The sequence below is a fragment of the Alosa sapidissima genome, chromosome 7 (genome assembly GCF_018492685.1).
Source record: "Alosa sapidissima isolate fAloSap1 chromosome 7, fAloSap1.pri, whole genome shotgun sequence".
In the NCBI taxonomy this organism is placed as follows: Eukaryota; Metazoa; Chordata; class Actinopteri; order Clupeiformes; family Clupeidae; genus Alosa; species Alosa sapidissima.
In genome coordinates this window covers 7445825-7472556 of record NC_055963.1, presented here as the reverse complement: position 1 = coordinate 7472556, position 26732 = coordinate 7445825, and the positions used below count along the sequence as shown (strand labels likewise).

Sequence of the window (26732 nt, the reverse complement as noted above, 5' to 3'; positions counted from 1 at the left end):
GGAGGAACGGACACAGCAGTTAGGACACGGTGTAACAAAGTAAATAGCAACATAACTGAAGTTGACATAACCCATGTGCACAGGTAATGTTAAACTAAAACAGGAACAGAAAACAGAAACGATAAAGGACATACCAAACGCACTGCCCACCACTGCAGGCCCTGGTGCTAGAGGATGAGACTCCATAGGCCTTGGTGCTGCTGCTGGAAAAGGGGCCCCTGTAGGCCTTGGTGCTGCTGCTGGAAAAGGGGCCCCTGTAGGCCTTGGTGCTGCTGCTGGAAAAGGGGCCCCTGTAGGCCTTGGTGCTGCTGGCGGATGTGCCTCTGCTGGTATCTCCCACGGCCAGATTATACACTTGCAGACAGTTTGTCCAACGACCCACATGCACTGAATTCAAGCCACAGTACACTGAAGACAGTAAAGCTTGGTGGTGCACAATTCATGTTATGGGGATGTTTCTCATACTGTTGGACCTATTTATCGCACACCAGAGATCATAGATCAGTTTCAATACATCACAATATTTGAAGAGGTCATGCTGAAGAGGAAATGCCTTTGAAATGAGTGTTTTAACAAGACAATGACCCAAAACACACCAGTAAGCGAGCAAAGTCTTGGTTCCAGACTAACAAGGACGTTACGGAGTGGCCAGCCCGATCCCCAGACCTCTATCCTATGGAAAACTTGTGGGGTGACATCAAAAATGCTGTTTCTGAGGCAAAACCCAGAAATGCAGAGGAATTGTGGAATGTAGTTCAATCGTTCTGGCCTGGAATACCTGTTCATAGGTGCCAGTGGTTGGTCGACTCTATGCAACACAGATGTGAAGCAATTCTCAGAAATAATGGTAATGCAACTAGATATTAGTGCAGTGATTCAAAGTAAAGCAAAATCTTGAGACATTTTTCAGTTCAGAGGATTTTATACAGTAAATGTTTGAGATTGTAAAGAAAAATGCAAACACTGCTATTTTTTTGAACAGCCTAACATTCCTTTTTTTTCACTTTCTGTAAAGGTAACACAAACGTGATCAATTTTGGTCATGTTTTGATTTGAAATTGAATGTGCAGTGTTCCCAATGCATTGATATTATGGAATTAACAGCTATTCTAAGGATTTTGAGCTTTATTCAGTTTTTTAAAACACACTGCTATTATTCTGCACTGTACATCTAGAGGTGGACAAAGGACACAATTCCTTCACTTAAGGCAAGGATAGGTATAGATACACCTTGTTAAATATTACTCCAATACAAGTGAAAGCTGTCATGTCAAAATTTTACTTGAGTTGAAGTACAGAAGTACTTGTTTTTAGAATGTCAAGTGATTGTGTAATTTCATTCCAACTTCACCATGATCATGGAGGATATTCTGATGAAGAATCTGCTGTCACTATCTTTACCACAGCCAAGTTCAAATTGAACTATTGAAAAAAAGGAACTTCAACAATAGTCTATAGTGTTATTGCATTTAAAGAATCACTTCAAATGTGCTTAAAAGTAACAAGTACTTTATGCTCATATTTCAAATAGTGGAGTCAAAAGTACAGTATTTGCCTTTCAAATGTAATGGAGTAAAAGTCACAAATGTCCAAAAATAGTAATACTCAAGTAAAGTACAGATATTCTAAAATCATACTTATGTGCAGTAATCAAGTAAATGTACTTAGTTACTGTGCATCCCTGAATATATGAGGTGCTGATGTACGTAGGCAGCCAAACATGGTGGGACTTTAATTGATACAGTGCATGATTGGGACCTTATTGGGCCCTTCTTAACTCTTAAGATGTGCAGGCCTTTTCTGACTTTGTGGCCCTTCTGAACGTCACCATAATATTCTGCTGATCCCTTTCAGCACATTACAGGGTTTTTGCACACCCTCCAAATGTGAGCTTTGTGGAAGATGCGAGACGTTACTCAGGTGTGGTGGGGCCACAGAAACATTGATTCTCATTTGGAGAGGACATTTGCAGCTTAAACCTTAAGCTTCCGGCTTGGAGCACAACTTTATTTTTTAATTAAAGAGGTTTTATTTTAACATTTCGCTTTTTTTATTTCAATTGTTCATTTTCAACAAGAGAAACATCCAATAATGCGAAAGAAAATACGAAAATACATGGAAAATAACGTGACAAACTGTCACAATTTACTCCTGGAATTCTGGCTGGTAAGATACAAAGTATGTTTTCCCTGTATCACATCAGGGCTATATACAGGAGAGGAGAGGTCAACAGCTTTTGGCCCTTGCCAAAAATTCTTAAAAGCTGCCATCCCATTTCTATATTAGGAGACGACGTACAAAAAGTGAGCACGAGACATGACGAGTGAATAAACGCTTGCCATCGAGGGATAAAATGTTCAAATGTCCAATCCGCGTCCCTGGTTGTGGTGTGCTGAAGCGAACACAAAGCTTCAGCTGGGTCCGTGCGGATCCATCTGGGGGCAGGGATGGGTGCTGGTCACACGGTGTTGTGTGTCTCTGGCCAAACTGAAGCCTGCAGTTGAACAGAGTACAGGTGCCACGGATTCACCTAGTGTCAGTTTTCATAACAATTTCTTGTTCAGAATCTCCCACACCATTCTCCTCCTGAAATAGGGCATGTGTTTCTGTGGGGCAGAGAGCAACGACAGAAGAAGCATGTTAGTTCATTTGTGTAATGACAAGAGTTCTAACTCATACTGAATGGTTTAGGCTATGACTCAGCTCCTCAATGCATGCTTACCTGTGTGAAGGTGATGGGTCTGTCTTTGGTGATGTACTCGGCATATTTACATGTGAACATCCCACAGTCACTCCCATTCATTTGCTGAGGAATCTCCTGCAAAACCAAACCTTGGATCAGCCACAGACAGGAGCAACTCTGCAACATAAAACAACTCTGTTGACGAGGCATGGTGTACTCTCTCCAGGTGCAGTGCTCACATTTGGTTTTCTACTGTGCAGCGTCCAGTCTGAAGTGTCCAGCTGTCTCCCCCTCTTGTCTTCACTCTCTTGTTTCAGGTATTTCCTATGGGGGATAGCGTTATCATCAGCCTTCTGCTAAACTTGTTCAAATGACTAAATGGCTAATAACACTACATGGTGCAGCAGTTGAGGGTAAAGCGAGAATAACTTACAGCAATATTCTGCATGCTTCGTCATCATTTCCACCCATGGAATCGAAATACAAGACGCACTTTTTCCGGAAGTCTACCACCTGTGGGAGCATACCAAGCGGAAAATAAGCTTTGCAAGCAGATCAGAGCGCATGGTGTACTACACACTTGCTCTGCTCTACTGACATCATTTTAAACTCTACAGTTGCAAGGCTAGAAAGCCTTTCAGTATGTTCAAACCATAGTTAATGTCAATAGAAGATTGCAGTAATGATCTGATCAGCAAATGTAAGCCAGGGATGAAGGGATGAGCCATTATGAACCACTTCATAATAATAATAATAATAATAATAATAATAATAATAATAATATTAGAAGTGAGATAATGCACACAACAATAACAATAACATTCTCTCACTGTATTCCAGGAACAGGATGCATTACATAGGGCTTATATGTAATCTATAACATTTTTCTTTACATTAGCTTTAATGGAAAGATCTACCAGAATAAAGCATGCAAGCACAGAATCAAACAGCTCATCAGATGTCAATCCAATGCTGAAATCAACTCTGCTGTTGCCACCTCAGCACCAGTGTTACCCAATGCCCTGCCAGCACTGATCACTGATCACGGTTGCAGGAGTTGGACTCTGTTGTATTCCCAAAGCTCCATCTGCTGTGACGGCTGGCCAGACAGCAGAGGTTGGTGACCTGCATCTCGGCTTGGAGAGGAGACCGTACTCACCGAGAGGCACCAGTGGACCCCAAGGTGGACAGGCACCAGCAGGATGTCGTGGGAGAACAGGTCCACCTTCTTGGTCCAGCGGCGGACGGCTGAGAAGCCGGCGCTGCGTAGCTTGGGGAAGAAGAAGGTGTTGAAGGTGTACACGGAGGGCAGGTCCGGCCGCTTGCTGCGCTCCACCAGCAGGTTCATGTAGAAGTTGATCACCTGGACGTGAAGTAGAACCACATTACTGTACGGTCACAATCACTGAGGACTGAACAGTCCGATGACACCAACCATGATGTAAGGTATTCTAACAGAGCATTACATCTATACAACTTCAACATACCAAGTAGTACAAAAAAAAAACTCTACATGAAAGTATTCGACAAGTAAGGGATAATGTATTGTCCGCCGGTAATTATCAAAAAATAAGTCCCGACAGGGAGAACAGAACCCCGACGCGCAGCGGAGCTTATTACACGGATACTTGCCAAAACGAGAAAAGAAACCTAACACAATGGGTCTTTAAAAATGATTTTGCTACCGTTCCGTGTCTTCCGCTGACAAAATAAATAGTTCGCCACACAGATAGAACTGGACAGTTTCAGGTGTTGCGTGGCAACGTCTTACTAGCTTACTTTCCCTTTCAATGAAATTCAATTGCAATAAGCGAACAGACGTCTTGCGGAGGGATATGAAAGACGTTAATCAACCCATTGCCATTGACAGCGGTGATTAAATACTTTGCCGGTGATTATATAGATTTAACTTAGGCCCGAACGTTGGAAGGCCCATTCATGTGAATGGAACTTTCTGCAGCACTCTGAAAAGCCGTGTAATAAAGACTGCTTATTACATCTTCAAAAGACACTGCAGAAAAATGACAAAATTGCTGATTAAGGCTGACATTTAGAGCATTGGAAACATACCAGAGAAATCTAAACTGTGTAATTCTACTCAAGACTGATTTATTTGGCAATACATAAATGCTAACAAAGTATAAGTTAAAGGGGATTGCACAGTGCAACTTCTTAGTCCTGTTAGAATTTTAGACCACATGTTAGAGGTGTGTGTGAGTTCCATTCCCATGGCTACTGGTAGTGTGAGGCAGCAGTGGCGGGAGCCTCTGACCTCATCGTTGAGCCAGTTGAGATGGCTGAGCGTCTGCAGGTCTTTACGCGTGATGGTGAGACGGAAGCCTTCACTCAGAATCTCGTCCTGATTTCCCCCTCGTAGAGCTCTGTTCACCTCCCCCTCCATCACCTACCACACACACACACACACACACACACACACACACACACACTTGAGTTAATGTATTATTTTTGGCAAGTACATACAAAATTCCCTGATCTTCCATGACTTTGCCCCAAAAATGGTAAAATTCCCTGACTTTCCATGTCTGGAATAGACTTTCCAAAATTCCATGAGATTCCAGAAATTCCATTACACGTGGGAACCCTGCCTTTAGCTCCATGAGAGACACAGACAGACAGACAGAGACACACACACACACCTGAGTAAGCTGGGGGAACTCGGGCTCCTCCACTGCTGTCGTGGGCTCTGGGGTGACTGGGGCGAGCGGCACCTCCTTCTCCAGGGGAACACGGACCTGCAGCTCCACCGAGCTCACGCCCATCAGACCCTCCTCTGTCAGACGCTGAGGTGCACAGACGAGCACACACGTTCAATTAAAATCAGAGGGCAGGAGGTAGGGAGAGACTAGGAGACTATAGAGTGTGTTTTGGGGAAGAGAGAAAGCAGCTCACCTGTTGTAACAGCTGGGAGGCGAGAGCCTCCTGCTCTTCAATCAACCTCCGCCTCTCCCGGGCACGAGAATCATACAGACTAGTCCTGCAAGGCACAGTCAAGCTTTAGCAAAGGCACTGCAAGCACCAATCCTTCCAAACATCTCTGCTTGGATAACATAGTGCAAGTCAAATAAAGACACAAAAAACAACTCCTCCCAAGAGAGGATAACTTACAGTTCTTTAATCCAAAGCTCTGCCTGGAAACAGGGTACACTGCAAAGAAGGGGGACATAGTGGTTAGGACAGAGAGAGAGAGAGAGAGAGAGAGAGAGAGAGAGAGAGAGAGAGAGAGATAGAGATAGATAGATAGAGAGAAACATCTTAGGGCACCATGAGCTCTGCTCACCTGGAGTTGTCTGGCCTCTTGCCCTGCTGCTCCTTCACAAAAATCACAGAGTCTCCATCATGAGCTGCACAGGAGCAGTAGAGGGAAAGCATTAGCCCAACTGCCTGATGTTAGAGGAGCACATTAATGACCTGAGGCACCCCGCAGGCATTGTAACATGTGAACAGTCTTTCCCACACAAATGTAATGTACTGGAGAGACATTAAAGCCTTCCTGTGAGATTTGTGTTAGACCTTTGGTGTGGTTAGATTTCTTTCACTTTCTGTCTCACAGGTAGTTTGCACAGGCTCAGGCCTGATCACTACAACCTCCAAAGTAAGATCTGATAGCAGCTTCCCACAGCGTGAGCGCCATGAGAATCTCTGACTAGCGTTGCTGTGTGGTGCAGACCTGATGACTGCGTGTCCTGAGAGGAGGTGTCCTGCAGGGTGACGGGCGAGGGGGCAGATGGCAGGGCCGCCGGGCTCTTGATGGTGGGCTGCAGGTCTGGCTCTGGCGACCAGGCCTTGCGGTCGGCCGCTCTGGGGCTGGACGCCTGGCTGGAGGCGGGGCGTGGACTGGGAGGGGCACTGATGCTGTACGTCTCCAGGGACTCGGAGCCTGCGGACGACGAACACTGCAGCAGCCGCCGCCGACTGGACGACAGGAAGCTGGTGCTGGGGAGAGGTGGAGGAGATGACTCTCTACGCTCGTGCCACGTGCACAGCAAAACATGGCAGATTAAATTAAAAGCTTTAAGCATTTCAGGTGGAAAATATACCAAATATACCCATACCAAAAAATGCATATCAAATTTAGAATGAACTGTGCTCTTGCAGATCAAATCCACAAATCAAAACCATAGCACTGAGATCTGGGATAGAAAGTCAAGTTCACTCACAAATCCCTGTGAGAGCGAAGACCACCGTGTGAACTGCCGTTCTGAAAGAGTGACGACTGTCCACCAGACACCATAGCCAGAAGCTGTCTGTAAACCTCCTTCTCCTCCTCGCGAACTGACTGTAACCACAAAGACAGCACCATACACAGGCACATCAGTACTTCACATCACTTCATTCAATTCACAAAAACACAGAATCTTCTAGAACAGTGTTCTTGAGTAAGATGGCGTATCTGAGATGTGGTGACCACTGACCTCTTGCGCTGTGCAGCGCGGGCGCTCTCGGACGTTTCGGCGAGGGCTGCCATAAGAGGGACTCCCCGTATGGCTGGGGAAGGTCTTTTCATACATGCTGGTGTAGGAGGCGTTTCCTCTGCTGGACGCCGGGCTGGTGGACACGCTGCAGACGCAAAAGAAATACAAAAAGCACATTTCAAACGGCCCAGTCCGGTTACACAGAGAGCAATCGCAGACGCAGAACAGTGTCCAGAGGTGTATGTGTTTACACACCTGGGTGATCTGTGCAGCCTCAGGTTCAGGGGTCTGCCCAGGCGAGGGGAGGGGCACGGCTTGGGAATGCTGGTGGGAGGGGGTAAACAGAGGGAGTGCCCGTTGGTTTTGGGCGCTTCTCGGGTGGGTAGAGCCATGCAGGCCTGTCGCCTGCACACTTTAGAGATGGTGACAGATTTCTCTGTCCTTAAAATATCTAAATGTTCACATTAAGAAAGGAATGGCATTAGAAAGTGGTGCATGTAATAAGACAAAAACAAACTTCTGGTATCATGAAAAAGTAAATCAGGAGAATAAATTCAATCAGGAGAATAAATTCAATGTGAAACTGATGACAAATCTTTTGAAAATGCATCCCTAAATTAAAACTCTGTAAGACCTGAAACCTATGTAAAATCTAAATGATTTTGTATTTATCCACATATTCTTACCTGATTTAGAGGTGACTTTCCATTCCATTGTAGTAGAAGGAGCAGCAAAGGTTTCCCCAGCAGGACATGGACTACTTTCCTAAAAAAATAAATAATAATAATAAATACTGTATATACATTCACATCAGACAAACCAACCCTAGACCAAAGTTCTTATCAACAATCAGCAACAAAAACATGTATCTCAGTCCAACCTGGCTTTCAGGAGTTGAGGCAGGAGCTGTGGGCTGAGCAGGATGGATGCTGGGCGGCTGAAGCGGTCCTGGGGATGCTGGCAACATATTCCTCAAGGTCGGGCTCACACTGTTCCGTACCCACAAAGCCACACTGGAGCCATGGGTCTTTACCCCTTCTGCAGCACTCTTGACAGAGTCAACTAGGTTTCCTGAACAAAGATTCTAGGTTAAAAACTCTAGTCTAGGCTGGCTGACAGACTTTTCTCCAACATCTCACTTTTCACGAGTACAGCTAAAACAACTTACCCATACGGAACTTCTTAACAGCCCCGTCTTCCTCATCTGCTACTCCATCCTCCATGCTGTCCATAAAAAACACAATCACCTCACTGATAAGACCCCTAGCAGCATCAACACGTTTGACGTTCAGAGAATAACACTTAGATTCTGCAGTGCACAATTTCTTACTCATGTGTAGGAAGGCCAATGGTATGTTATGCTGACGACCTCCGCTAACATAGCTGACTGTTGGCATCAGGTATCAAAGACCACTCATAAACTGAAATGCGTGAAATGTAAACTCTCTGTGTAGATAAGACGGCAAATTAAAAACTGCGTGCATTAACGTTATAAGTGAACCTATCAGAATACCTCTGCTTGGCATGGTTAAAGATGGAATAAGGCATGCCGCCTTACAAAAACAACTCTAACAACTTCATGTTGCAACCCCATGTTGCAATGTTGGGTTTTAATTTGGTGTCCAGGCCAAATATAGTTTTCGCGCTTCCTTCCCTGAGTGTTGGTAAACACCCAGTTCAGCAGTAGTAGCATATAAGGACTTTTCGTATGGGATATGTTATCACATAAAGTCGCGTGTAACACCTACCTTAACTGGCCAAGTGCATTACAAGAAAGCATTTTTAAATCGGAAACTAGCCAGCTAACCCACAAAAGATTACTTACCAGTCATTTGTCCTTTTTCTCCTGAGAGGACCGTCTTCAGAAACTCCAGCGGTGCCGGGTAACTGTAGATCATTGGCAGGCGCTCCGTTACGGAGACTAGCTATTCCTGTTCCAATCCATTCGTAGAATTTATTGAACATGTTGAAGTGTAGTCGATTCGTAGCGAGAAAGAACTTAGAGGCGCTTCGAATTAGCCTGCCAAGGCAGCAGCAAACTCACGATAACGGTTTCCGTCATTCGCACGCTACTGCAAACAACCACTAGCTTTAACTGCTAACTAGCTTTGTTGGCTTTATCTTTATCGTCAGGAATAACCTCCTTAGTTAGCCAGCATGCTATGCTAGCAGCTAGTATAACTAGCTGGCTAGTTAGCTAGATAGCTAAGAAGGCCAACAGAGTGTGTGTCGCCCACGTTAGCGCCGTCGACGCGTTAATGTTTATAAAACACTCTTTTACTCATCTAAATACTGCCTCCAACCATGATACAATGACTTCTAAAGTCAATAGGCGATATTCTGAATGAGTAAATGTTACAAATAAACTTGCTAAGACGATAACCTCTCCCGCTTCTTCCTCATTTAAAACCACAACATGGCCGACATTCACATCTATCCTACAAACACTTTCATTGGTTGACTGAGAAGCAAGTACTACAAGAGTTAAAAGTATTTTCAACGGTGAATGGCTGGATCAATACCATACGTATCCTTGACGTCATTTAGTTTTACTTGATAGGTAAACGAGGGAAATCGCACTTGTACCTACCCAATAGAGTACCTACCACATCTACACTGAAATGGGGAAATGTTTACAAAATGTTTTATACATAGCCTACATATGTATGTATAAAACATTTTGTAAACATTTCCCCACTTCAGTGTAGATGTGGTAGGTACTCTATATATACAGTATATATATATATATATATATATATATATATATATACTAGTCCTACAAATGAAAACTTTTTCATAAACGTTCAACGAAAAAAAATAAAATTTTCATTTGTAGGACTAGTCTCATATTTCAACTTTGTGCCAAGTGATAGACCAAAATGCGTTAGCCTAAATATAACACCACATAGGCCTGGGTAGTCCATCTCATTATTTTATTTCAACCACTGTGAAAAATCAATGTAGGCCAACATTTACATTCACATCTTTAAATAAAAGATAACAAAATAACGTTTTCCTTTTCAATGACAGGAAATCAGCTGTTAAATCAATCAGTAGCCTATAGCCTACTTCTTGAATTTACCAGAAAAGTCTGTGCTATATTCTAGGCTATCAAATAGGCTATAACAGAGCTGCATATTTGAAACTTCACCAAACTTATTTTAAATGCCCTCTAAATTAAATGCTTTGGCACTTTTAAATCTGGGCTCAGAAATTATACAGTAGCCTATTCAAATAGGCCTTCAGTTTAAACCAGAAACATAGGTTATTTGACACATATAGGCCTACTTCCTAAATAAATATTTGGCCATAAGAATAGTCTTTTGCAAAAGTGGCAATGGCTTTTATATCAACCTGACAATATATACACATATTTTGGTATAGGTTATTTTTTACAAAAAATAAATAAATAAAACCCTAAAATATTTGAATGAATTATTGATTTCATCTGGTCAAATTGCCAAAGCTCCTTTCTAAAATAAGCAGAAAGGCCACACAGCAATAAAAATAGACCATTAACACTTCCATACAGAGGAGCCAAAAGCATCCTCCAAGAGGCACTGGCCACATGCAATATTCCCAACCATGCTCAGCTTTTCCTTAGTAATCAACTTCTGTAAACCTACATTAGTCTTGTTTTTAATAGAGAATGCACATAAAAGAAGGACTAGGCTACCAACACTTCATATTAGGGAAACAGGGGGTGTCGACTGTGGGGCAGTGAAGGCAACTGAGAACAACACAGTAACAGTTAAAGTGCAGTTTAGCAAATGTAGTTTGTTGGTTAACCCATAGCAGCCACAGAGACTGTCATTAAACATCATACCCGATGATTCTCTTGACATCCACTCTAGTCTACATGCACTTAGAGCAAATGTACTACAAAACACTGTGCAGATGGAAGGCTGGAGACTAAGCTACCATTTCACGATGGTGTTTACTTCTGTAACTCTCTCTTTTTTGTAAGCTGTTGTATTGCACAGAGGTACCCATGAATTCATGCAGTGTCACGAAATTAAAGGAATGACTTTGTTTTTCCAACACCATGATAAGCCCCATATGACATCAAGGTTTAAAGTGATTCCAAGAATGCTGTTGCACAATCTTTAGATGAACATACACTTCAAGTAGTACCCCAGTATGTGAGTCCACTGACAAGAGAAGCTATTATATTTAGGGTCCCCTTTAAAACCAATTAATGTAACCCCAGCCACCCTACATGTGAGTGACATGTCAGGTCTGGAGGGATGTCAGCACGAGAGCTAAACACACAAGACAGTGTACTACACATATCATGCTGGAGAGAACAGGGTCACTGTAACTTTGAGGGATAAGAAGGTGTGGACCACAGGAATTGCATTACAGGATGTACAATTGGATGCCACAACAAGATATCTCAGTTCCTCTCTGTGCCAGACAGCTGGAGGAAGAAGGAGAAGATGTAGATGATATCCGTGTAGATGTTGAGGGTGGCAAAGATGTACTCCTCTGGACTTAGGGCGTAGCGTTTGTTGCCCATCAATAGCTGGGTGTCGAATGCGAGGAACTGGAGCAAAGAGAAGATGCAGTGAGGGTATGTTTCAGACATAGCCAACCCAGATGAATAGAATGTCACTGGACTCACCATGGTAAACAGGATTGCTCCTAAAGCTGCATAGACAGCATGCAACCAGGGAACCTGAAGGATGACAACAAAGTAGACATGTATATATGTTTTAAACAAAAGATAAGTCATTTCTTCCATTTGGTCTTTTTCTTTAGGCGGCTTAAATGATACTTACATAGCCCATGGGGAGGACGAAGGCCAGAACCAGCCCACCAATAAGCATAGTCATGCTGAATACAAACAGCACACCTTGACATGAAGTGATATCAAACTATAGGAAAGAACAAAGATTGAAGAGAACAGTTCTTATTTCATTTGACTTTATATCCAGATAGCTTTTAGTAATCAGTTAGTAACTACTAACACAAGAAGTGTGAACTGCTGAACTGCAGCTGTACATTACAATATTTACATAATAAATAAAATAAAAAATAAAAAATTCACCTTGGTTTGGAAACTGAGGACTGTTACAGAAAGGCACACAAGAGCTGTGATTCCCAGGCATAACACGACTGACTTGGTGTTGTAATAACTTGAGGTGAGAGAGAACACTCAATTTGTAAATAATTACAAAATTTGTTATCAAATTTCACCAAACAACAAAATCACCAAGCATACACAAACAAACAATCTAAACACTATACCTGGCCAACATTCCTGTCATATAGGAGAGAGACAGAGTCTGGAACAAGAGAGATTTTAATAGACAGAAGTAAACAAAGATTAGTCAGAAAGTAAACAAAGATTAGTCAGAAATGATAACATGTTTTCATGAGAACATGTTTTCATGTTTTCCTTTGTTTTGATTTTCCTGTAAATATGTTCAAATCTTTTAATTATACTTTCAACAGACTGTGATATAAACCTTCACTACTTACAAAGATTGTCAACATGATGAGATTCCAAGGAAATTGTCTCCTTAAACAAGACAAAAGGAGAATGTAAGACACTGTGATAAGTGTTTTGGTGTGTCAGATATGGTCAAAGAAGCCCACTGACTAATATTAAAATGTACCTGGGTCCTGAGCAGAGGGACAGGGTCAGATATGTGACAAAGAACACAGCACTGTTGAAAGGGAACAATAAACATGTCAGAAACATCATAACAACAATCTGGATGAGTAATTGATGATGCATTTACTCTACTTTCTATCTACTTGAATGAGAATGGTACTTACTAAGACACCCAGTACCAGCCAGGGTGGGCTTGAATGTACCCCCTCACTGGGTCACTAAAAAGACCAAGCAATAGCCTCATAACCTCATACATAACACATGCTCATACTTCATCATCTTCTAAAGTTTAATCTCTCTTTCTCACTCTCTGAATTTCAATGCACTTACCAGAAAGTGAACACAGACACAATGGCTAGGGTAACCAAGAGCTGAATCATCAATATAGCATACACCTAAAAAAAGACAGACAAAAATATGTATTGGCATGATGCAACTCTCAATGTTAATTAAACAATAAGGAAATAATGGGTCTTAAACATCCACTTATTAGTATCCTTATGAGACCTTGCGAATGAACACCCTTCTAATGTTCTTGTCATCCCAGTTAAATTCTGTAAGCATCTCTCCATCGCCAGGGTAAGCCCCACTGTAGGAAGGACTGCCTTCTGTAGAGAAGACATGAAAAGATTCTTTATCAATAGTCATTACTATACCATTAAGTCCAGTGAAGTGTAAAACACAAATGGTCAATGTCTGATGACAGGAATGTTGTCCAGGTATAGTGTCTACATTGTTTGCTTGTGTTTACTTGATGTTTTTGTTTCTATTGTAACCATAGCGTGTCATCCAAATTGTTCATCATAAGGTAGTTATCCCATTGCACTTTACATAAACGTTATCAAGAGACGAGTAATGAAACGTGTGTGAGAAGACATGAGATCTTACTGTGTGATGTAAGATTCTTTACCTGCAGTGGCCTCCTCATAAGTTGGAGGGGCTGGGGGCATGGTCTCTGCAGTAGAGCCATGGTTTGTTTTGTTTGTCACCGACAGCTGTAAGTAAATGAGAAACCTTCAATGATCTTTTGGATTATTTTTTATATTGTTTGTCACCTTGAGTAGTCAGGGATGGATTACTGCATGGGCCTACCAGGCCCAGGCCCAGGGGCCCAAGGGGTCAGGGGGCCCTGAAGCTCAAGCCTTTGCATGAAATCATTGCCTCAATATCAACAAATCAGGATGTAGGCTCTGAATCTAGTATTGGCCATCACCAAAATGCACCAGAATACAGGAAATCACATCAAACAAGTTAAAAAAATGTCTGGGGGAGGACCCCCAACCCCCCCTCCCACATATGCGACAATTAGTGGGGGGGCCTTAATACATCTGGCCTGAAAGTTCATAATCTGTCCATGGGGGTAGTGGTTTGACCCAAAATTACATGTACTCCAATCTCATATTTATATCAACCTACTGATTCTGAGGGCTCTGACCGGACTCAACTGCCCAGAGCAGCAGCTTGTCCAGATGCAGCTCCCTGTGCAACTGGGCTGTTACGCAACAGCACTGCCTGACCATATGGCTAATCTGGCCTTAAATTACTCTCGCAACTATCTCCTGCAAAATGAAATGGAAAACTACTGACAGCACATAACAAATGACACACTAGTAGGCCTGGCATTGTCCTATATGTGTCCTGCACGCGCCGTGTGACGATAATTGTGTCATGGTGGTGGGGCGGATGGTTGGGTGTCATGTGCCTCCCCATCAATTTTGACCGTGGGTCAATGACGCACGTCTTTCACGCGCATAAATGTGCACGGAGGAGTATACTACTTCTTTAAGAGAGCCCGTGTCAGACATTCCATGTGTGACATTCTCTAGTAACCCTCCTCATTGATAAATAATGTTCCCAGTGCATACTGCGTGTACTGTGGGTGAGGGATGACTTAATGTAACTGATCCGAAATCAGTAAATTAATAATTACTGGAGTAAGAGTATGTGGCAGGCTCTTTATGCAAACAAATGCTGTTACACTTGTTACAAATGATGAGCTTAAATACACTGGCTTTTTCATACAGTCATGAAAAGAGAGACTGCTTTCCTCATAAGTCCATGATCAAAGGTTCGACAATATTCTACTTTTGCTTCAATTTCAAAGGTCCACTCAACAAGTTTAATTTACTGCTGGAATGTTTTGAACACCAACAATACTGCCAATTATGAATTGTTATTGGTGGTTTGTGGCTTTGAGAAGGCTTTGTGAATGAAAATTGTAATAGGAATCGCCTATAACTTCAAAACACTACTGTGCAGTGACAGATGTATTCAGTATGCACTATGCACACCAAATTCAATACCAATTTGTCCTTAATTGAGTCCTGTGACATGTTTGATTGATGCGAAAAACATTATACATATTCCTAAATGACTCTTCATTTACAGTGAGCCCAAATATAGAAGCACTACACACAGTGCATTAAACAATAACATGGGCACAGCAATCTTGGATCAATCCAGCAGCAGTGAAAACAAAACATCACCTGAGTGTGCTTGCGGTCTGTTGGCCGATATACGCATTTCATTTGACTATGTGCATTGGCCTTCTGTAACCAGAAAACTAGACAGATGCATAAGTAAACCAGAACTATTACATAACACAGCCTGGTGAAAAATAAAGAGAAGATATTACAGCCCTTCTGCCAATTTTGTAAAATATTGCACATATGACAGTATAGGATCCAGGGTGCTTACCTTGCCCTGAGTCATGATGACTCTGTTGTCCTAAGTCTGTAGGCTCCTTCGCTTTATTCACAATATTGACCCTGGCTGCCCGCACCACCTGGTTCACCTGTATTTTCTTTGCTTTAGGTATTTATTTTGATGCTGTAGATAGCTGTCCCTGTGTCTGGACTATTGCAGTGGTTCCTACTACGCAGCTCAGATGAAAGCCCCTGTGATGCTCGCAGTCGACTAATCCTCGCTCAGCACAGCCCTCTCTTTTCTGTCGTTCCCACACAGAGATCCCCTCCCTCACCCAAAACAGCACATTCTAGCAACATCCAGGTGAAGCAGACTCATTGAGATGGGCTTGGACTGTACCAAGTTGGCTGCCACAGAGGGGTATCTGAAATGTGCTACGGTCTGTGAATCAGTGACGCAACACTCAGTCGAGAGAGATCTAGAATTATTGTACTGCAGCAAGGCTGGGCAGCGTAGGGATGCTTGCAGAAGAGTTTGCATAGATCCTTGGATTATCCCTACAATCTCAAACCTTCTTATTGACCTTTCTGACTGGAACGGTCTCTGAAAATTATACTCAAACTGAGTTAGTAACGGCTAATCTAAATAGCTGATTTTCTGTTATGATTATAATTAAAAAATTTTGTGCTATGTTTAGAATAAAAGGTATTTTTTTATGTTCAAGGGTTTATAATAAATAATAAATATATGAGTAAATGAAAATATAGACTAGACAGATTGTAGATAGATAAATGCAAGTGCACATAACTATACACAGAAGCCATTTGTTTTTCAATGTTATCCAATGTTATCAGTGGCAAATCATTCAATTAGTTTCATATTATATAATAATAGCATCTTTTTTGTTTTAACTGGGGGAGGGTTATTTCAGGAAAATGTTCAGATTCAACTTTAGCCCAGATTTTCTAATGCTCCCATGTCTTGGGAATACATTGATGTGAAAAAATGTCAAATCAAGCTCGAAATCCCCCCCCCCGAAAATTACTTTTTCAACCCTGAAAACGTGTGTTTTTTGCCAACTTTCAAGTACATAGTGGATTTATGTTCATGCTGGGTCCTTTAAAGGTATTTCATGTGGCAGGCAATGCCGTAAGAGTACTTTGCACTACAAAGGGTATAGTTTCAAGGTCATATTTTAGGTCAAAGGTCACAAAAATGGCTCAAAATGCAACAAAACACAATATTTTAACATTTTTTTAAGTTCAATGTAGAGAAATGTTCATTATGGGCCCTTTGATGATGTTTCATGTGGTATGTCATGCCATGAGAATAGTTTGCATTATAAAATATCCTATTTCAAGGTCATATTAAAGGTCAAAGGTCACCCAAAATGATCCAGAATTACATTCAATAAGAAACATTAAGTAGAGATCATTACAATGCACAATGTAAAACAAAGTTGACCTCAGTCATAATGTTCTGCATGGTTCACTTCAGCTTGAGCAGTGGAGATGTTTTACGAGCAGATATACGCAAATGCTGATAACTTCTCTATCACTGTCATTGCTGTCAGTGTCCGTTGCAACGCGTACTTTTCTCCTTTTGGACTGGAGTTGCTCAGTTGCAGGATTGTATCATCAAAGTCAGGGTTGCCAACTTTGGGTGTTTGGCTGGAGTGAGATTTTGTGAAGTCATAGTGCGTGTGCATTACATTTTTCCCTTAACCTAATTTTAAAAATGTCTGTCCCCTGACTTTTTTGCTATGTACAGTATAATCCCTGATTTATGTTTTTTTAAAAAACCTAATAGAATGGAAAAGTTTCTTCAAAATGTACAATTAAATTATTGATTGCACTTGAAAAAAGACCAGTGTTTTAACCCCGTGGCATGGAAGGATTATGAGCCACTGGGCCCCTGGGCACAGACATGAAAAGGACCCCCCTGCCCACCTGAAAAAGGTAGTAGCTCAGTAGAAAAAAATTAAAAATAACCCCTTAAATGATGACTTCTGGCGAGTTTTGTGGAAAGAAATGGACAGATTGAGACTTATGAATGTGTGTATGAGTGTACGTATGTATCAGGGATGGAAATAGCCTAAAATATTTTTTTCCACCTACCATTGTGGCTGGTGGATTCCAAAGTCTACCAGCCACTAGAGATACAGTATGAACATTTGATGAAAAATCATGACCAAAATGATCACGGTTATTGGTATTATTGCAATATGATTAAAATGTGCTGACTTTTTTTCTAAACCTACCATCAATGTTGGACAGAACTCATAATTGGCCTGCCCTTCATGCCCAGTAGCAACAAATCTAAAGGTCAACAGAACGGCTATAGTGTCATAAAAGTGGTGTGGCTCCTTTAAGACCACTGGTGTGAGTTCTGAAGCCATCCAACTTTATCTAACTCTATACTATCCTACATCATCTGATTTTAATATTATGTCTAGGCTATATTTAACATTTAACATTTATTTTCTATTTGGCCTGTTATGGAATTATGCTTATTAAAAATTATTAGCAGATGCTTTTTCCAAAACAACGCACATGATATTTTAACCAAGGACCCAACGAAACACACCAGAAAGGTAGCTCACCCGTCCCATCAGTATTCCCAGAGAAACTGCACACAGGTTTCGTTTTTGTTTGGGGGACAGGCTGCCCCTACTTTTTTGTCTCTGGGCAGCTTCCAGAGACCGTTTTTTACAGTGTACTCACGGAATGGTCAGCTAGTGGATCGTTAGGAGATGATTGCTGAAAGTGGCAAAAAATGTTATGGGCTTGATATAGCGACGGTCGCTAACTATACCTTTAAGGGCCAAGGTGTCTTAAATTTGTGGTCTTGGGTCCCCTACAGGAGACAGAATAGATTGCTTCCTCTATTCCAGAAATATCCACTTGCCAAATGTTCTGCCAATTGAGACCTTTTTGGTTTAGAGAGGCAGCGGTCACCTGCCTCTCCTGTTGCTAGCTTAAAATGACTGACTTATAAAATTCTCTGTAGATAATGGTAAATGTGTGGTAAAATATTCATTGGTATTTAAATCCTTCTAAAGGTAGACAAAAACATTGCAAGATTTCCATTACAATCAATTGCTTTTAAGAGTGTGTCCATGAGAGGACCAGGCGGGGGTGATACATGCTACGTCACCGATTTTGATAAAACTTGAACAGTTTGAAGGGTCCACCTAAAAACTCAAAAAGCCAAAATAGTACAAAATTTGAAACAACCTAGGGGGAGTTAGGCCCCCATCCTTGTTTTAGGCCAAAAAAACTCAAAAAAAGGCCCAAAATTGCATAAAATGTTGACATCCCTCCTGCTGTCAGATTTAAACAAAGTAACAATTCAATTCATCAAAGGTGCATCCAAGGTTAGTTTAAAACTGGAGTTACAAGACGTAAGGTGTGACTGGTGTCAGTCCAGGACTGCACGTATCCACTATGTCACATGCCTTTTGGTGAATACCCAAAAAATAGCAATATTCAGACCTGAATATCTCCGATGAGCAACCTCTTTTTTTCAAAATTCTTTCTTCACATGAAAGGGCCATCTGTGGACTTTATAAATCAAAAGAAAAAGGCTCGGCCTTTTTATTATTTTTGTCACTGTAACCGCCTAAATAGTGTGATCCAGCCAGTGATTTCAAATACATATCTATTTCAATGATTGGTTGAAACATAATGTTTAGGTCATTTATGGTGGACAAATGGAGATATATTATCATTAATCATGTCTACTGATCAAATCCAAGCTAGATTTAATGTCCTGAGTGCAATATATTCCTTAAGGTAGCTCAAAATGACATCATTGGGTGACATACACCAGTATACCCGTAGGTCCAATATTTGCAAATGTAATATCTCCAACATATCTCAGGGCTAGAAACAGTCACTTGGATTCAAATAATAACTTGTAACATTTTGGTAGCCAAAGGTCAAAGGTCAAGGTCAAGGTCACTGTGACCTAATGTATATCCCTTTGTGGTGGATAAATCTCAAAAAATCCCTGACATAATTTCATATGTGATACAAATATTCACTTTGACTCACAGATAACAAATATTTGAATCTGGTGGTCAAAGGTCAATGTCAAGGACTTTGCATTCTTGAGAAAATTATATATCATAAATGCCTGTAGGATTGTTTTTTTCAAATTTGGTACAAATATTCACTTGCACTTTTGTCTTCCATTCATCAGTGACCTCCAGAAGGCTCAACAGTGGTATCTGGCATCTCAGACCCAGCTCCCTCCACACTCATGATAGGTTGTCTACCAACCAATGCCAACACATTTTTTGGTAATTTGTCTTCTTTGCTGTGGCCGTTTATGATCCGATCAGCAACACAGCCAAGCAAACTGCAATCCCTTGATGCGGGCACCCACAAATACCAACAAATTCTTCAGTTAATCATCTTTTTTGCTGTGTCCATTTATGATCCCATCAGCAACTATACAACAAACAAAACACCAACCCTTAATGAGGGCACCAAGAAGTACCACCAAAGTCTTTGGTCATTCCTCTTCTTTGCTCCCACAGTTTCTGATCCAATCAGCAACATAACCAGACCAACTGTAAGCCCTTGATGTGGGCACCCACAAATACCTACACATTCTTCAGTCAATCCTCTTCATTGCTGTGGTGGTTTATTATCTGATCATTAACATACCCAGTCAAACCGCAAGCCTTTGATGCAGACACCAACAAATCCCAACAAATATTTAGATACCAACTACCAACCAATGTCACAAATTCTTCAGTCATTCCTGTTTGTTGCTATGGCCATTTATGATCCGATCAGCAACATACCAACATACCAAGCAATATCATAAATTCTCCAGTCATTCCTCTTCATTACTGTGGACCCTTATGATCTGATCAACAACATAAACAGACGACACGCAAGCCCAACAACTACCACTCCAGAAACACAGCAGCAGCGTCTCAGTCAATTCAGGTTACAACATGACCCCAAATAGCATGTGAGTGCCATAGCCATTGGCTTGCCTTTTCAGCAGCCTCCGATATTTGTTACAGCTCCTTTCAGTGACCGTCCTCAAAAAAAGTCTAACAGAAGTTTTGTTGCTGATTATATTTGGGTGGTGAAAGGTCAATATTACTGTGACCTCACAAAAAAAAAAACTATTTCACTATTCACTAAAAAATATTTTTACAACTTGAACATGATATCCTGGAAACACATCTTGTTATTATTGTTATTATCACATGAAAATAACATTGTTATTTTTCATGTGATAAATGGTTTTAACATGGGAAAATGTTAATCTAGCTTGGCATTACTCCATTAGCACTGTTCCATTAGCCCAACACAGCAGACAACAGTCATATGCAGAAGTTAAAGTGGGAGGAACGCAGTTCCGCCACCTCGGATAATTCAATAATAAATATATTCTTTCATACCAACGATACAGCGCGATGATATTGTTTAAATAAATGGGGAGTATATTTTCGCATGTACAGAGGTGACCAAGAAGCTATCAATTCTTGTCCAAAAAGTATTGCTACACCACGATACTCAATATGTTGTCCAATGGTGAGTCATTTTTCCCCGTTGCACCGACACTGGATTTTAGGGTTCCCCCAGCTGCCAAATCCCACTTTAACCACTGGTCATATGGCATGCAATGGAAACAGATTCACAAGTAACAGTAACAACTGTGTGCTGTATGTGTTTCACTAATAGCGGATTGGGATAAATGCAGAGACCAAATTTCCCTCACGGGATCAAAAGAGTATATACTTATATACTTGTTTGTAAAAATCTCCAATTTGGATGTCCACAGATCCAAGTAAACCAGCATTCTCTTTAGAAGGTTTTAAAAAAATATCTGTGTGGGCTAAAACACTGTTTACGTGTGGACTAACGACCCAAACATAAAATATCTGGGTATGTGTGTACAGGGCCTAAGTTGTGCTACATTTGAAATAACTCCCTCAAGGTGTTTCCCATTTACATGGGGAACTCGATTTAGCTGTAAGGGGGATTCCCACCTGTGTGCACACCGTAACTGAGGGGAGTGGGTAGGGATTGGTTTCAGAAAGGGCCAGTGTGAATGTTTGTATCACATTTGAAATTATGTCAGGGATTTTTAGAGGTTTATTCACCACAATGGGATGTACATAAGGTCACAGTGACCTTGACCTTTGACAATCAAAATCTTACAAGTTATTATTTGAGTCCAAGTGACTGTTTCTAGCCCTGAGATATGTTGGAGATATCACATTTGCAAAAATTAGACCTACGGGTATACTGGTGTATGTCACCCGATGATGTCGTTTTGAGCTACCTTAAGGAATATATTACACTCAGGACATTAAATGTAGCTTGGATTTGATCAGCAGACATAATTGATGATAATATATCTCCATTTGTCCACCATAAATGACCTAAACATTATTTTTCAACCAATCATTAAAGTAGATATGTATTTCAAACCACTGGCTAGATCACACTATTTAGGCGGTTACCACGAAAAAAATAATAAAACGGCCAAGCATTTTTCTTTTGATTTATAAAGTCCACAGATGGCCCTTTCATGTGCAGAAAGAATTTTGAAAAAAGGAGGTTGCTCATCGGAGATATTCAGGTCTGATTATTGCTATTTTTTGGGTATTCGCCAAAAAGCATGTGACATAGTGGACATGTGCAGTCCTGGACTGGCACCCGTCACACCTTACGCCTTGTAACTCCAGTTTTAAACTAACCTTGGATGGACCTTTGATGCCATGGATTGTTACTTTGCTGTGTTTAAATCTGACAGCAGGAGGGATGTCAACATTTTATGCAATTTTGGGCCTTTTTTTTATTTTTTTTGGCCTAAAACAATGACAGGGGCTAACTCCCCCTGGGTTGTTTCAAATGTTGTACTATTTTGGCTTTTTGAGTTTTTAGGTGGACCCAAGTTTCATCAAAATCGGTGACGTAGCATGTATCACCCCCGCCTGGTCCTCTCATGGACACACTCTTAAACGTATATGCTCTGAGGACAATGCATGAACTATAATAAGCGATTATGCAACACTGTGTATTACTCTCTGTGTATCCAAATGTTATCTGAGTTACATTATTTGTTTGAGATCGCTCAGCGTGACTCTCACTGACATCATCTGTATATAAATGGAAATATATGGCATAACACTTGAGATTGTACAATAAAACAAAGACGGCTTTTCTGTAAGATAACAAAAAAGAAAAATCTTTAATGTGTGTACCACTGGCTAACAAAGGGAAACTCAGATGCAAAAATGTGTGAAACCAATAATTAGCCGAAGTTCATGGTCCTCATCATCTTCCGCCCAGCAGTTCCTGCTCATCATAATCAGATCTCTCCCTCCCCACGAGTGCCCTCCAGGCGAAGGTTTGCATCGTTCCTCCCTAGAGTAAAGAGGCTCACCACGGCCAGCAGGGCGGCTAGCATCATGCCAGCGCAGCCTGCAAACATGTGCCGTGTGCCCCCTCCTGCCTCCCCCCCTCCGGTGCCCGAAACCTCCCCGTGCAGTGCCAGGAGCCCCAGGCAAGCCAGAAGGTGCAGGGGCAGCCGGAACCAGGCCAGCACGCCAGCGCGCAGCTCCACGGGAATCACGCGGCCCTGGAGGAAGCTGACCGCCGGGAAGTAGAGGCCGCAGGCCAGCTCCAGCAGGAGGAACGCCAGCAGGGACTCGTGGGGCCGCGGCTGCCCGGGAGCCGTGGAGAAGGTGAGCATGAAGAAGGAGAAGAAGGCCAGCAGCACGGCCAGGCACAGCAGGTGAGCGGGCTGCAGCCGGTAGCGGGTGGACGTGGCCAGCCGGAAGAGGATGGAGCCCGCCAGGCCGGCCGCCATCAGACAAGAGAAAACGATGCCCAGCGGCGGCCCGTGCGGGTCCAGCACAGGCGTCCACAGGAACACGAAGATGTACAGCACGCTCTCGAAGAGCGCCTGCACACCGCCCAGCAGCAGCACGCGCCGGTCGGACCGCAGGCAGCGCAGGCCCTCCAGGCAGCTGCGCCAGAAGCGCGCCCGACCCGACGAGCGTCCAGCCACAGAGGACAGTCCGGCGTGGGGGGCGCCGAGCAGGGGCCCATTCTTATCTCGGCCCTCAACGCCCTCCGATTTCTCCTCCTGGCCCCAGTCAGTCAGCACCACCCAGCCGCAGGCTGCCAGGGCTGGGATGGCTAGCAGGAAGGGCGCCACCGGACCCAGGTCCAGCCACTCCGCAAACAGGTTGGCCACAAGCCCGGCACAGACAGCGAGGCCGTGGTTCCAGTTAGCCGCCTTGCCGAAGGTGGCCGGGATCCACTCCTTAGGGAAGTCATGAACATCCACGTGCCGGTGGATGTACCAAGACTCAAAGGAAGTGGTCAGCAGGGAGGTGGACAGGCCGCCTAGGATGCGTCCAAGGATGAGCACAAAGTAGTCCCGTGACAGTTTGGTAATGCAGCAGGCCGAGTACGCCAGGCAAAAAATCAGGCAGGTGCGTCTGCGGCCAAGGGCTTGTGGGAGCCAGCCGGCCACAGGGGTAAAAAGTACGCAAGAAGCAAGCCCACACACATACAGTATGGCTATTTGAGACTCCAGGAAGCTGTAGTGGCGGTAGAGCTTGTACAGGTAGGGGCCCTGGAGCCAGTCTGCCCACAGGGCCAGCAGGTAGCCCCGCAGGAAGAGAGACTGGAAGCGGCAGAATGCAGGGTTGGCGACGGTGGTTGTGGCTGCTTGTTGTGGTGACAGTCGACGAGAAGCAAGCTCTAGACCAATGCAGAGGCCAGCCAAAACCACAAGTGCGAAATAGGCAGTTACAAACATGCTGCCAGTCAGTATCAGTCACTCAAAGAAAAAGGGATTCCTCAGATTGTCAGTCAGTTGTCTGTGTTAATCTTCTCATTGTCTCAATCTTGTTCGATGGGGCTCCATTGGGAACTGTGGAAGGACAAAACAAAACAGTTCTTCAGACAAGTGATATGAAAGTAATGTGAACAACATATCAATACTTTCTTAAAACTAATATAAAGGCATTATTCAGCCATGAGGGTCCAAGTTATCTATAACAAGGCAGCTAGTAGTAGCCTAATAGTATGCGATGGTCGACAACGTAACGTTAGCCTACATTACTCCACATTATGCCCTTTAGCCATCAAGTTTGCAAAGGACTATGGGCTCTACTGACTACATACCACAACACATAGCCTAACTACATAAATGCTACATAAGCGAATGCTTGCTAGTAGTACTACATTACAAAGCTACGTGGTCCTTGTGTTGTTGGCATGCAGGTCACTTCCTATCCTGATAACCTTATATTATCTGGGAGGAAACTGCCTTACCAGAAGATCTATCGCGAGCAGCATTTTTGCAGTGAACTGTAAAGAAAATCTTGCTTTTAAAACCCCATGTCAGGAACTACTGGTTAGAACAAAAAACGATCAAGAGTTAACGACTAACGGATAAGACATTTGTGCATCCAGCAAGCTGACTTCCTGGTACGAGCTATTGCGTGATGACGTAGGCTATGGTTGGTCAAGAAGACGTGAATAAATGTTGCTAGTTTTCGAGGGTGATTTTTTGGGGTAATTTTTCTTATGTGTTTTTCCTTATTATTGTTTCCGTTCTTACATGTTGATGACGATAATAATCACTATAAAAAAAAATATTAACCAAATTTATTTACGACTATGTCTACATTTCACCACAGGATGGCATCCTAACATCGTTGACTGCAGAGCCGGCTTTGGTTGACTGCAGAGCAGAGCCGTAGGCTCTTTTAAGGCTCTGGCTGGTTGGGTCAGTTTCTTGTTAGAGTATATGTTGAAGCTTTAAATCTGGTGATGGGATTGTAAGAGTAGCCGTTTAATGGTTTCTTTTTCTGCTATCTTCACCTCAAGATAAAAGACGTGTTGATCAAGCAGTTTAGTGACAGGTTGGCATTTGTTTTCCAATTCAACTCTATAAATGATAAACAACACAATGACAAAATTCACTTGTTTCAGTTCAATTCAACTCTAACATATTTTAAAAGGCTTACTGTAATATAGGAGTGGGATAATCTCCCAATATCTATCTATCTATCTATCTATCTATCTATCTATCTATCTATCTATCTATCTATCTAAACAAATTCTTGTCCCACTCCTATATTAATAGAGTTGAACTGGTCCCCTGACTTCCGGAAGTAAACTGAAACAAGTGAATTTTGTCATTATGTTGTTTATATTATTTATATTTCTGCCATTTACAAAGACTTTTTCTAGACCTTTGACTATCTGCAGGCCAATTCCCCCCTTTCAGAAGCAAGATTACAGTAAATGCATTTATACTGACTTTTGACGTATGTTTATGGGGCAAATAGCTTGGGTATCATCAAAATTAATTTGGATGACTATGTGAAGTACATGTTACACCTGGTTTCCACTGGCTATCTATCACCATATGACAGGATGCTAGGTTGTCAGTACTGAATTACTTTTTTTGCATACTTTTAAGGTCAGCTTTTTGTTTTAGACCTGTTATGGGACAAAAACTGCAGTTATACTGCAGCTTTCCTGAAGTATAATGCAGTTTCATGTCTAAAATACAGCATCTCTGCAGTAAAGCACAGTGCAATGCAGTTTTTTCATGTCCAAAATACTGCATTTCTGCATATGACCTGACCCCATGTTAACGTACTGCCAAATTTGCGATGGACTGTTTTAAGAGCACAATGTTCAGATGTTCACTGAGAGTCACCAATTCGCAATGCCCATGTATTTTTTCTGTATGTTTTGTAATTTGTGAATTTTCCCCCAATAATTATTATTATTATTATTATTATTATTTATTATAATTATTTAAAATAAGTGTGCTGGGTTATGGGTAGGCTGGCGAGTCCAGCACCTTCTTTTTGTTAGACTTTGTTTGTAAACTCAGGGCATTACTGTAAAAGAGCTTAATTTTCAGTCAATTTCCCCCTGAATAAACAATGCTTGATATGAGCTGCAAGCTGCAATTCTATTAAAAAAAAAACGCAGTTTAACCACTGCAGATATTTTTTGTAATGGTTACTGCTTTATTTTAGGATGTGGGTTAATATAGAAAGCATAAAAGGTCCTTTTATTACCTCATAAAAGCCCCCCCCACACACACATTTCTTATCCGTTTCCTGTCACACCGCCATTGGTGTCTGCATAATTCGTCATGTTCGGCACCATCTGATGTTTGTCATCAAGTTGCTTTTTGCATTTCTCTCAATTTTATAAATTCAATTCAAGTTATTTTTCTTTGATGCATCAGCTCAAAACAATTTGCCATTCAGTTCTATTTTTTTTATTTGTCTTGACATTTTGTTAAACTGATTATACTGTAGTTCAGTGACTGA

At 42.1% G+C, this 26732-nt stretch overlaps 3 protein-coding genes across 3 annotated transcripts; all 3 read right to left on the bottom strand.

Moving 5' to 3' along the window:
- Positions 1-2112: 2112 nt before the first annotated feature.
- On the bottom strand, positions 2113-9571 carry senp1 (SUMO specific peptidase 1). The gene is made up of 18 exons (XM_042098756.1): positions 8942-9571; positions 8285-8340; positions 7997-8187; positions 7803-7881; positions 7372-7567; positions 7117-7261; positions 6862-6980; positions 6372-6637; positions 5982-6045; positions 5810-5848; positions 5594-5678; positions 5341-5484; positions 4956-5087; positions 3843-4046; positions 3117-3196; positions 2923-3007; positions 2723-2818; positions 2113-2606 (listed from the first exon to the last, which is right to left on the bottom strand). Exons 1-18 carry the CDS (start codon positions 9079-9081, stop codon positions 2544-2546), a joined length of 2184 nt encoding a protein of 727 aa, XP_041954690.1. The 5' UTR covers positions 9082-9571; the 3' UTR covers positions 2113-2543.
- A 1074-nt stretch (positions 9572-10645) lies between these two features.
- LOC121714262 (protein lifeguard 2-like) lies at positions 10646-15695 on the bottom strand. Its single transcript, XM_042099542.1, has 12 exons — positions 15434-15695; positions 13647-13731; positions 13244-13344; positions 13067-13131; positions 12901-12954; positions 12738-12788; positions 12601-12640; positions 12367-12404; positions 12167-12254; positions 11898-11993; positions 11741-11794; positions 10646-11662 (listed from the first exon to the last, which is right to left on the bottom strand). The coding sequence occupies exons 1-12, from the start codon at positions 15446-15448 to the stop codon at positions 11513-11515; spliced, it is 837 nt and encodes a 278-aa protein (XP_041955476.1). The 5' UTR covers positions 15449-15695; the 3' UTR covers positions 10646-11512.
- Positions 15696-22582: 6887 nt separating this feature from the next.
- mfsd5 (major facilitator superfamily domain containing 5) lies at positions 22583-24872 on the bottom strand. The gene is made up of 2 exons (XM_042097726.1): positions 24706-24872; positions 22583-24301 (listed from the first exon to the last, which is right to left on the bottom strand). Exon 2 carries the CDS (start codon positions 24185-24187, stop codon positions 22727-22729), a length of 1461 nt encoding a protein of 486 aa, XP_041953660.1. The 5' UTR covers positions 24188-24301; positions 24706-24872; the 3' UTR covers positions 22583-22726.
- Between the last annotated feature and the right edge of the window lie 1860 nt (positions 24873-26732).

Coding starts and splice junctions, on each gene's coding strand:
- senp1 (XM_042098756.1), bottom strand. CDS start 9,081: ATGTTCAATAAATTCTACGAATGGATTGGAACAGGAATAGCTAGTCTC. Junction 8,341..8,941: donor AGAAAAAGGACAAATGACTG/GTAAGTAATCTT, acceptor TTTTATGGACAG/CATGGAGGATGGAGTAGCAG. Junction 5,679..5,809: donor GAGCTTTGGATTAAAGAACT/GTAAGTTATCCT, acceptor TGTGCCTTGCAG/GACTAGTCTGTATGATTCTC.
- LOC121714262 (XM_042099542.1), bottom strand. Junction 13,132..13,243: donor GAAGGGTGTTCATTCGCAAG/GTCTCATAAGGA, acceptor GTCTTTTTTTAG/GTGTATGCTATATTGATGAT. Junction 11,795..11,897: donor TCGTCCTCCCCATGGGCTAT/GTAAGTATCATT, acceptor GTCATCCTTCAG/GTTCCCTGGTTGCATGCTGT.
- mfsd5 (XM_042097726.1), bottom strand. CDS start 24,187: ATGTTTGTAACTGCCTATTTCGCACTTGTGGTTTTGGCTGGCCTCTGC.